The following is a 12,322-nucleotide window of genomic DNA, read 5'->3' on the forward strand; positions in this document are numbered from 1 at the left end:
ACTGGGGTCGGGGTGAAGGCACAGCCAAGCCCCTTGGCCCTCTGGTTCTCTACTGGGCTCGCACACTCTCTTTTTCAAATGATCCTGCCTATTTTCATTCGCTAACTTATAATCTGCTCTCTAGTGCTTCATGCTTACCCATGAAATCAACAGCCCCGAAAGGTTTACATGTACTGTGTTCCGCCAAAGTGCACATTCCCTTTTGGAAAGCTCCCCAAACCCACTTCTTCCACAAGACCTTCCCAAGCAAATCTGGCTCCAATCCCAGTTGTATATACACCACGACATCAGTCATAGAAATATGCAGTGTGTGTGTGTGTGTGTGTGTGTGTGTGTGTGTGTGTGTATACACTACATAAACATATAAAGCAGGCAGAAGGTCATATGCACAGTTCCGCACACCCAGAAGAAACAGATTTATCTTATATAATTGACGAGCGTGTGACCACACTTCATCCGAAGTTATGACTCTACAAAATAGTATTGGCTGCCAAAGGCTCAATTAATGAACTGAGCCAAGTTACAGCAGCAGCTACCTATGTCTTACAATGTCTAGTTCTTCCTACTATTCACCTTAAGCTCTACAAAGTACTTCGACCTTTTGCTTTCTTTTCTTTCCTTTATTTCTCTCTTGACCAACTCTTGCTGAAAAATCTTTGAATTCACTATCTTCCTGCTTTAAGCTGCGAAGTGTTGCGTTTACAGGTGTTCCTCGACATGCTTGGCTCCCAGAAAGTCTCGAATATAAAAGTTTTAGATACATTATACAAGCACTATGCACAGGCCTGTAGAGACATGCATAGGAACCAAAATAACTTGAAGATGTTTTAAGACTTCGTTCATTTCAAATCTTCACGATTTTTTCAATTTATTTTAAAAATCAAATTGTTTATTTGTAGCAACAGTATGGCTACAAACCTAAGGTATTATTCTTAAAAGGCAAAAGGTTTTCTATATGGGTAAAGTTGCTCTTTGGATATGAGGGGAAGAAATAAGAACAAGAATATTGAGACCAACAGTTATACAATGGGGAAGAGAGATAAACCATGTGTTTACAGGTTCCAATGCCACAGACCCCTTGGAATGAGAGGTATTCTACAGTTCACAAATTCAGAGACATATAAAAAATAAACTGTGGATTTAAAAAAAAAAAAAAAAAACCATAAAATCTTAGAGATTCCATTTGTTCTCAAGTAAAATTCTTTACCTGTCCTATGCAGATACCATTTTGACCCATAATCCTTAAATCTCTCTCAGCTTAGCACTGGCTCCCACAGGCAGGAAGAGCCCTTGATTAGTGTACCTGGCTCCTCCAAAGCCATGACCAAACACTAGCCCTTAGCACACAGTAGTACCTCAGGCATCTGAACTTCCCACCGGATCCCACCAGATCCCACCGGATCCCACCGGATCCCAACGCTGCACCCAGCATTGTCTAAGAACAGTCTTAACTCACCCGGTCTTGGCATTTCCTCCCTGTGCTCTTGAGTTGGACAACGTCAAAGTGTCTTGATAGAGTCACACCAGCTTGAGGAACATCCACAGTCCCATCTTTCGAGTCAGTTCACACCAGCCTTCCAGGAAATCCACCACAAGCTTACCACACGAACCAACGAACCAACGCACTGGTCAAGAGTGGCCACTTTAGAAGCTGTCCTGCTAGTTATTCAGGGTGCTGCATTTTGTAGTTTGTAGAGGAATGTGTTGGGCACCTTTTAAATTGTGCTGTCACAGAGGTCTCTGCATTCACGTGGAGGCTGCCCGCACTTCCTACCTGTGAGCTATACCACACAGAAACACAAGCTTACTGTGCTAGGCACACAGACAAAATTTTTCAAAAAAAAAAAAAAAAAATGAAGCAGAACAGGAAGTCTACTGTTCCAACAGGCTAGGGGGGAAAGCAGAGACTTAAAAGAAAAGAAAAAAAAAAAAAAAGTAAAAGACAAAAGGGTGTGGCTCCATTCACAGATGTCTGGAGAGGAAAATTTAAAAAACAACACCCCATTCCTACCTAGCTAGTACAAACATGAATGAAGGCCTATTAATAGACAACTGCTCAGAGGTGTTCTTGTTCTTAGGAGAGCTGGGGAACATGGGGAGAACAGTGTTACTGCTTAAAAACATTAGCTTTTTGCTTTTGAAATGAAGGATGGATAAAGAATGGGAGTCTGATCATGCTTGGGCACACACAAACACACACACATATGTATGCAACATGCATGTCTCCATAGAGATGATCTAATAGTCTCTTTAATATCTTATTTACTTACCTGTGTATTCAGAAGTCATCATGGCTTACAAACCTCCCCCAGATAAGATTCTGCCCATACTTGAAGCACACTACTTAGGGGTGTGTAGCCTTCTCCTGGTCACCTTAACTGTGAGCTCAGGCTCTTCCTTTAAACCCTACAGCTAAATACTTTCTAATTTCTTGGTACTATTTTATGATAGTTACTACAGTTAATACCGTAGTGTTAACTTGGCTGTGTTTCTTTCTTATTCCCCCAGGTAGTTGCTTTTGGATTTTACTTTTATCTTTTGTAGTATTGTTACCAGGCACCCAGCCAAAAAAAAAAAAAAAAAAAAAAAAAAAAAAAAAAAAAAAAAAAAAAAAAAAATAGAAACAGAATTTGCTAGGCCTGGTTTCTGGTTTGTAGGCTCTTAAGTTATTTAACCTCCCTGAACAACTTTGCGCCTCTGCAAAATAAAAGTAACACAGCCAACCTCAGAGGATGGTTATCACAGTTGAAAGAAAACCATGCAAAGCAAATTTAAAAAAAAAAAAAAAAAAAAACTGCCTTACACGTAGTGAATTCCAGCAGTAACTGGAACTACTGGTGACATGAATTTAAGTAAAATGACCTCTGTTAATTGGGGGAGTGACCTAAAGGAAAGGAAATGAATGTCAATGTACAAACAGAGACACATTTATTATCTTCAATCTATATAACCATGTAGGAGAAAGTTACAAAATTTGTGTCTTAGAAATCACCTTTTGTGCTCACAAAAATGTTATCTCTCCAAACTCTAGCTGGCCCAGAATGATACAATAACTTCTTCAGTGACAAAAAAAAAAAAAAAAAAAAAAAAAAAAAAAAAAAAAAAGAAAAGGTTAAGAGAAATCTGTTTCCAGAAGTTCAAGATTCCAAAGCCCAGGGACTTTCTAAACTTGGTCTATTGATATATTTTAGGGTAATTAATAAAGAGCCATGCCTAAATGGAGGGAAGATCCCCCACTTCCCTAAAATGGCCTCAGTGACAGTCTCATAGCTAGGTGGTTACCAGGCACTGCTTTCTCCAGACTGCTGAAGACAGAGGTACACACTGAGCTGGAGGAAGACTCCTGCCACTCATGTCAAAACTCACCTCCTGTGTAGGACCCAAGCCCAGGGAAGGAAGGGCCCGGGAATTCCCAACACTAAGCAAGAAAGAGAAGGTTGTAAGTATTATATCCTCATGTACCATACCCGGGACATCCATAGTCTCAGAGAAGTCCAGACAGTGGGAGAATACTGGAAAGCAAGGCACCTGGATGGATGGCACCCTTCTTTGAAAACTCCCTCTTCCCTCACATGAGATCTGAACACCAGGTCATTCACACTTGGATTTATTCACTGCTGTTTAATTGTTCCAGCATTCAGAATTATATTCTGCTCAAATCATGTTAGTTGGTTAAAAGGGAGTGGGTAGGTGGCCACAGGCAGAGGAAGGTTCTCATGTCACCATCTGTGGAGCAGCCCAACCCCCCAGGGTATGTAAAAAACAGTTAACTCCTTTGCCTTTGAGGATATTAATACAGCTCTTCCACGCTTCTCTAAGACTTGGGTGGATTCACATATCTCCATCTGTTATGCTGTCCAGGGCACACGCATCCTCAGGTTGTGTGGCAAGAGGAGAGCACACAGAATTTCCAAACCTGGACACTGGTTGGTGACCTAGTGGCCAAAGAATGTGCCCTGACTAGATCTTGATAAGATAATTCATATTCAAATACTCTTGATCTCTAAGTCTCTCCTTACCCCTTGTACCTCTATCTTATCTTTTTGGCAATACTGGCGGTCAAAGCCAGAGCCTTGTATATGATGAGCACAATTCAGTGGAGGCACAGGGCTGTTCAAACACCCCAGAGTACAACTGTACCATCAGTCATGGAGATGCCCTGACACTGAGTGAGCCCTCTTTCCATTCCAGGGCCATCCATCAGAGGTTTCTGTATCTCTCTGCAGACACATGGTAGTGGCCACTAGAAAATCAGCTGTACTATATGCTAGCTAGCAACTCTTAGCAAGAGTTACACTTGCATCCAAATCCTCCCTACATCCAGGGAAAATGGGTGGCAGTCTCAATTTCCAAAGAATATGGCAGAGCAGGAGGCTGAGTAACAGCAAGGCTCTGTAGCACGGGGTAGGGCTGCAAAGAGCAACCGTAAAGCCAGCTCCTCCTATCCTTCTAGAACTATCTCTAGACACACACTCTCACTCTGGCCTCATTTTAGTGGCTGCGTATTATAAAGAAACTTCCTGTGCTACCACCCACATCCTTATCAGCAGCACATTCACCACAATCACCACCACGCTGGTGCCTGCATGCAAAAGATACCTTCACGTATTACATAGAATTTTTCAAGCCTTAGAGGGAACTGGAAACATTCACAAAACACCTTGACCTTTATAGTCTGGTATTCCCAAGACACTGCCCAGCCCATCGTGCACAATACTGAGACTGCCAACATCAACTTCATTTTCTGTCTTTGTGTTCAACTTCCACTTACCCCTTCAGTCTTCTTCTGGCCCTCCTCCTTCCCGGTCCTACCTAGCTTTGTCAATCATCCACTGAAAACCATGATCTAACCAGAGTCCTCTCCTCTTCTCACTTTGCTCTTCTTCAAGAAGGAGAAAGTCACTGGTGAAGAGGCAAGGAAGGTGACCAAATGCAATTGTTGCAAGCAACACAGTGCCTGAGATTGTACATGCTCAGAGGTGCCCTCCAGACATTCCACCAAAGACAGTGCAGATGGACATACCTGGGGGATAGCCTGCCTTTGCATGAAGCCCAGCGTCCAAGCCTAGCCATACTCAGGGAAAGCCTACTGCTGAATGGTCAACAGCTGCCCCACTGTGAGAGCAGGATGCTTACCCAGGCCCTAGGAGGTGGGCAACATCTCCAGATTACAGACAAGGAATCTAAGTGCCGTCTAACTCTCTCATCTGGTTAGGATGGTGATACATGAGTGAATCAGGTTTGCCTCTTTCCAGATTTGCTGGCTTTTCCTCTGCATATCACTCCACAAAAAAAGTCCTTGGCTCATCAGATAACATAATGGGGACATCTGGGAAAATCAATAGGGCACCTGAAACCTCCTCTCTTGGACCAGGAAGAGTAACAAGCTAAACTAGACAGGTGTTGCTAGGGCCAGCAATGGCACAAGTATCAAGGTTGGGGTGGAGATTTCCCATGTCCATCACTGCAGCAGCTGCCACTCAAAGCCTTCCACCCAAGCGGCAGCTCAAACGGTGGTTCTCGTTCTGTGGGACACGCCCACTTTGGAGGACTCCATATCAGATACTTTACATTATGATTCATGACAGTAGCAAACTTACAGTTATGATGAAAATAACTTTAGGGTTGGGGGAGGGGTCACCATAACATGAGGAACTGTATTAAAGGTTTGCAGCATTAGGAAGGTTGATACACGCCTTCCTATGAGTTAGTTAGTATGTGCTGCTATAGATTCAAGTACACATTTTACTAGAATGTTACTCTTGGTTTTCCCTGGGATCTTGTACTTTGAGTATTTCCATGAGCTTTGCTGCCATTTAACCACATCTCACAAGCCAAGAAAAACGGGACAGCATGGGAGGTTGACAGCCCCAACCACAGTGCAGGTGGAGAATGAAGTGAGCAGGTCTGGGGACTCAGTGGACAGGAACGTCGGTCTTCTTATATGATCCATTCATACACAATCCTCTTCACGCTTGTGCTACCAGTGACAACACTAAATCAGCATTTAGAAAGCAAAGAAATGCCAGGTTCCAGCTGTAGCAACCATGCTGGCCCCTGGATGTGGTTTCTTCTCTACTGAGCTGAATAGAAGCAGAGCCTTGGGATTTTATAGCGTTCTCACACCACAACCCTTCATACAGAACAGAACATGATCCCCAGTAGTAAATTTTAAACCAATTAAATTCTCAATTGGCTAAGAGAAACTATCCAGTCTTGGAGTATGTCTCCCTATGCATTTCTGGAAATTCTATTTAATGAGGCAACACAGAATATTTTCCAATCTGACATCACATTTCCCAAGTCCCCTGCCCCCTGCACTGGCAGCTTGGCTGGCCATTGCTTCTGATGTCTTCTCCTTGGTGCTGCCTCCATTGGCTTCTGTAAACCTTTCCCACGGGGTGTCAAAAGGTGGTTCTGCAAAGACACAACAACCCAGAGATCCCAGCAGAGAATTTCCTGTCTCCCTGGAGGTCAGAACACCTTGGTCATTATATGGTATTATCAATGGGCCTCTTTGCAAGCACAAATTTTAAACATGTAATAAAAATAAATTACAGATACTCAAAAACCGCACCTTGTTTTCTAGTGCTTGCCAGAAAGAATGATGTATCAAGCCATTCTGGGCTCGAGTCCATCTCTGTGCAGAGCCTGCATGCTGTGCACAAGTTCTCTACCGCCTCCTCCCCTGCCTACCGACAGGCTACATGACAGAGCCAATGAAATACCTTCCCAGTGGAAGATGGAAACAGACCATATCTCATCCCCTGCAAAGTGGTTAGAGCCCCGCTTTCCCTTCCACTAATACAGACCTACTCCAGCAGACGAGGACACAGGAGCCCCAAGTCCCCTGTCCAGTGCTATTCTATCAGCCTCGTCTGTCTTGTTACTGCCAGCGAGAGCACGTATAACAGTTTAATCCGAAAAATGTCAGTTGACAGTAAAGGACTGATGCTTGGCCCTTGCTGAATACAAGGCTAACTCAGAAAAGAGGATCCATGAGGAATCAGTCGCCCTACACAGTGACATTCAATGGAGCAAAGAGGCTGGCCAATAAGTGAACACACACATAAGTAAAAGACGTATGTAGAGCCATAGGCCTGAAGAAGAAATCCAGATGGCAACACCCTGTGGCTGTGACATTGATGGTGCATACCCAACACCAAAGGACTAGCAGTCTGGCAGCAAGGAGAACTGGGCTCCAGCTTAAGACAGGGCATGCATGGCTTACTGTGGGCAATGGAGTCAGGAAGGCAGGGCAGGGCAGGCTGTGAATGCACTGTTGGAAGCAAGGTATGAAAGGCAATTGTGAGCTCCGAGGGCTGGAATACGCCGCTCATTTAAGACACTGTCAGAAATGTATACCATCTGGTGGGAACGGGACACAAGACAAATGCCTGGAAGGCAAAGTGGCAATACAGAGTAAAAATCTTACAACTCCACAGTCCCTCTGAGCCACGTCCAAGCACATAGTCAATGAAACAGGAGAGAATGGAGACAGCTATTACATAAGGAAATCCTATAGATTATGACAAACAATGAGAGCCGAGCTACTTGGTGTGATGACACGGGTATCAACATGACTTGGGAGCCAAAACAGGTGGATAGAGAAGTCAGGGACAGCCTGAGCTAACCATTAAAATGAGATTGGGGGGTGGAGCAGACCCAAGTATCTAAATACCATACTTGGAGCAGGGCACTTCCACAGACTGGCATGCCACACCCTTTAAACAAATCTTGCAGTTGAAGATAGACTCCTTACAAAGGCTGCAAAACAATACACTGAAGCAGAGGGCTTGTGAGAAGGTTCACTGTGTAAAGAAGCTTGCTGCCAAATGTGGCAACCTGAGTTTGATCTTGGGGACCCACATAGTACAAGAAGAAAACCAACTCCCAAATGTCGTCCTTTAACCTTTACACATGTATCATGGAATGCATATGTACACACACACACACACACACACACACACACACACAAATGTATTTTAAAGCAGAGAGATTATATGAAATTTGTAGAAAGGAAAGAGCCTAGACTAATATTATGTACAATTATCTTCTTTGGGCTTTTAAAAAATTATTCCTTGCACTTTATATATCTAAGTGCTTTGCCTGAATGTATGTATGTGTATGACATGAGTGGTGCTTGGGGCCTGAGGACACCAGAAGAGGGCACCAGATCTGGTTTTGTGCTACCATTTGGGTACTAGGACCCAAACCCAGGTCCTCTGCAAGAATAGCAAGTGTTCTTCTTAATGGCTGAGCCATCTTTCCAGACCCAGTATGATCCTTTTTAAGTAGCAAGAACAAGATAGGTTTTTGTCTGTCTGTCTTGTTTTTGTTTTCTTTTATCAGAGTATACTTGATAAATATACTTCACAAACATGATATATTTATAATAAGGGAGCAGTGGATTAATGAAACCTGTAAGTGACAAAGAAATACAGAGGGGGGCTATCATCTTATGACAACTTAGAAGGAGCAGAGGCTCAGCAGGACAATCTTTTATCTTTTGGGGGAATCTTCAAGCAAAACAGAAAAACAAACCATAAAGCCTGCCTAGCACTTGGGGCAGGAAGTGTGTCATTTCTGCCTGGCTGGTCCCTCTGACTCAGCATGGCTGCTCAGGTCCTCTGATCCTTGTGGTGAGATGACAGACAGATAGGAGCTGAGAGGAAGCTGGCTTCTCCCAGCCCAGGGAGGGTCTGAAATGCTGGGCCTGGAATCTATAAGGAGAGGAACTAGACTTGGTGTGTTTTAGAATCCATACAACCACCAGTAGTCTCTTGCCTTTTTACTGTTACAGGTAAAACATGACTAAGTTCTTGTCTGTTACTTAGAAACGAGAGAGGACCACACAGGGCCCAAACACTGCTGCTCTTCCTTCCCAAACAGGTTTGCGAGTTTAATAAATAGTCTGGACAAGTCACAGCAAGTCTCCGGCATTCAGACTCTGCCTTACTACAGAGAAAGTTGGAAAGCTTCTGAGAGCCCAAGTCCATTCAGCCAAGGTGCCCTGCTCTCCCCAGAAAGCAAAAGTGCCTCAGCTCCCATGGGCCGTTTTGTTGGTCAGCTTCCTGGATTCAACACTCAATGGCCAAAGAAGGCAGAATCAAACGATTCACTAGCAGAATCCCACGCACTTCTCTTAGTTCTGAAAACTACAAGGGGGGGGGGGGGGAACATACACAGAACCAAGAAGCAAAACAAAGCACAGACTCGGGAAGTCCTTAAATGGCTAGGGAAAAGTACATTAGAATTTGAGGACTTTGACAATCACTCTCCAGGGCTACTACCTTCTCACTTTCATTCAACACAGCTTTCCCAAGGCCTTGCTGTGCCCTAAGCTAAATTACTGTCTGGGCAGGAGGTGTTTGTGAATAGGCACAGGTACTCTTAAGAAAAGCCACAAAATAAAGCCAGTTTGGAAACGAGTTACTACAGATCTTGCAAGCCCTGTTAAAATGCTGGAACTGTATAAAACCCCAATGTGATACCTCCAGCCTGGGAATTAAAGAATGAGGGGGATTTTTACAATACCAAGAGTGGCGCATGAAGCCAGGCAGGGGTCACAGAGTGAGAGTCAATCAACTACATAAAAACTGTCATCTACATAAAATAGGTCCAGTCTGGTCTTGTCTGGTTAACGTGATCAGTGGCACACACTGCAGATGCTACAGGTACTCAGCGCAAGAAGGGACAACAATGGTAGTTCCTTAGAGACAAAGAAACACTAAAGCAAGATGCTGCCCAGGCTTCCGGCTTATTTGCTGAGGAGAAAACCAGACAGGAAGGCAAGGTCAGGGTTCTTCACAGTGAGAGGGTGAGTTGCCCTCGAAACACATTCCAGGCAGACACAGGAATTGAGGAAGCAGATAAGAGCTTCATCCTGAAATATAAATGTGGAAGCCATTGGCATGTAGAGAATCTGAAGACCTGGAAATAGACATGACCACGAGGGAGAGGGTGTACCGAGGGTAAAGAACACCAATAGAGCCTGAGAAATCCCAGTGCTTACAGAAGGACAGAGCCAAGCAGGGCAGGGGAGGGAGAGGGGCAGGGGAGACCGGGAAGAGCTAAACAAGGAGAGCAGGAGTTGACCAAGGACCAGCCTGTCTATATAGCACAGAAACACAGAGGGGAAACACCCTGAATGGTCAGGAAGGAAAAAAGCGAAAGGTGTCCACCCCTCACTAAAACAAGGGACACGTTCACTTCCTTCCTCACAGCTGTGTATTTCTAGTGCCTTCTGTCAAGAAGCTGAATGAGAATGGGCAGATAGAGATTGGATTTTGAGACAGGCTTAGCAGTAGGTGCCCAGGAGAAGAAATGACAAAGCAGAAGGGTTAAGGTGACAAAACACTATGGCCTCAGGGAGTGTGGCAGACCAGTATTCAGTCACAAGTACTGACTGGCCACTGACTAGTAGATTAGCACTGTTCAGTGTCAGGACAGGAGAGTGACAAAAGATCTGTGGCCACCGACTAGCATGAGGCACAAAAATAAACCCAGCAACACTGCAGAGTGCAAGGCTGAGGGGAACACTTTTTTGGATAGGCCCTGTTCTGATTCTTCACTGGGTGTAAATGATGGCTCCATAATCCAGGGGCAGACTTGAGTCTTAGCCTAACCCTATACATCTGTGTTCTCAATTTATTTATAGTTTTATTAAAATACTATCTTTAAATACGCAAACATTCAGATTTTTTCTGGCTTTGCAGTTTTTATTTTATTTATCTATTTAATTTTGGAATGTTTTCTGTATTGTATGCATGTGTATGGGTCTATATGTGAGTGTGTGTGTGTGTGTAAGTCAGAGTATCTTTTTCAATTCTCTCTCTCTCCTTCCTTCCTTTCTTCCTTCCTTCCTTTCTCTCTTTCTTTCTTCTTCAATTCTCTCTCCTTTCTTTCTCCCTTCCTTTCTCTCTCTCTTTCTTTTTTTCTTTCTTTCTTTCTACTGAGACAGGATCTCTCAGTGATTGGTTAGACTGGCTGACCAGCACGCCCCTGGGGTCTTTCTGTCTCTTCCTCCCCAGTCCTGGGATAAGAAACATGTCACCACATCTGACATTTGACCTGGAAGCTGCAGGTTCTAAACTCAGGTTCTTGTCTTGTTCAGCAAGCACTTTATTAACTCGTCCATCTCCTGAGCCCTGATTTTTTGTTTGTTTGTTTGTTTTTGAAATTCCCTGAAAATTGCTTGTAGTGTTGAGACTCTTCCCTAAAACTTGTCAGGAGAACCATTAGAAAGGTATTTAATAATAGCAGCTGGTAACAGTCTAGTGTTCCTTTGCAAGAAGACAGAATGAGCATGCATGAGTGCAGTGTGTGCATGTATCTGTGTGTGTGTGTGTGTGTGTGTGTGTGAGAGAGAGAGAGAGAGAGAGAGAGAGAGAGAGAGAGAGAGAGAGAGAATGTTGTGTTCCTGCTAGAGAGAGAGAGAGAGAGAGAGAGAGAGAGAGAGAGAGAGAGAGAGAATGTTGTGTTCCTGCTAGGATTGGAAGACAGACTAGAATAAAAGAAAATTAAGTTACTTCTTAAAGATTGAATAGACCAAGTCCAAACCATAGAATAAAGATAGATTGGAACCAAGGCTAGAGATTGTTCAGTGGTTAAGAGTATGTTTTGGTCATTGTTCCATTGCTGTGAAGAGATATCATGACCAAGGTAACTGTTAAAAAAAATTAAATTGGGAGGCTTGTTTGCAGTTTCATGGGGTTAGTCCAATATTGTCATGGCAGGGAGCATGGTGGCACATACACAGACATAGTGCTGGATAAGTAGCTGAGAATTTTACATCTTGAACCACAGACATGCCTGCAGAGAGAATTAGACACTGGGCCTGGGGTGAGCTTTTGAAATTTCAAAGCCCACTCCCAGTGACACATATCTCCTCTAATAAGGGTACACTTCCTGATTCTTCAAAAACAGTTCTTCAACTGGGGACCAAGCATGTAAATATATGAGCCTATGGGCTGGGGTGGGGGCATTCTTCTTCAAACTACCATGGGGCATGAACTGCTCTTTGAAGAGTACCTGAGTTCGAATCCCAGGACCCATGTCACACAGTTTAAGTTTACCTGTAACTCCAGCTTGAGGTGATTCAACACCCTTTCCTGGCCTCTACAGGCACTGTACTCTCAAGCATAAACCCACATATGGAGATATATATATATACATATATATATATATATATCCACTACTTAGATTTTTATATACAATATTTTAGTTATATATGCATGCATATATATATAACTAAAATAAAAATAAAATCTTTTATAACACTATAAAACAAGATAGTGTAGGATGATTCTAGCTTCTTGGA

The 12,322-nt window shown here is 43.5% G+C and overlaps 1 protein-coding gene across 2 annotated transcripts in view; it reads right to left on the bottom strand.

Moving 5' to 3' along the window:
- Positions 1–12,322, bottom strand: part of Tnfaip8 (TNF alpha induced protein 8) — a 109,958-nt gene that overhangs the window by 62,024 nt on the left and 35,612 nt on the right. Inside the window, exon 1 of one of the 2 annotated variants that reach the window (XM_034518685.2) lies at positions 1,457–1,782. The exons of the other annotated variant lie outside the window; for it this stretch is intronic. Within the exon in view, the coding sequence (XP_034374576.1) occupies positions 1,457–1,469 (13 nt within the window). The 5' untranslated portion in view covers positions 1,470–1,782. Of the gene's footprint in view, positions 1–1,456; positions 1,783–12,322 lie in introns of those variants that run through there. 2 annotated transcript variants of the gene reach the window in all.

Source organism: Arvicanthis niloticus, chromosome 14, assembly GCF_011762505.2.
Source record: "Arvicanthis niloticus isolate mArvNil1 chromosome 14, mArvNil1.pat.X, whole genome shotgun sequence".
NCBI lineage: Eukaryota > Metazoa > Chordata > Mammalia > Rodentia > Muridae > Arvicanthis > Arvicanthis niloticus.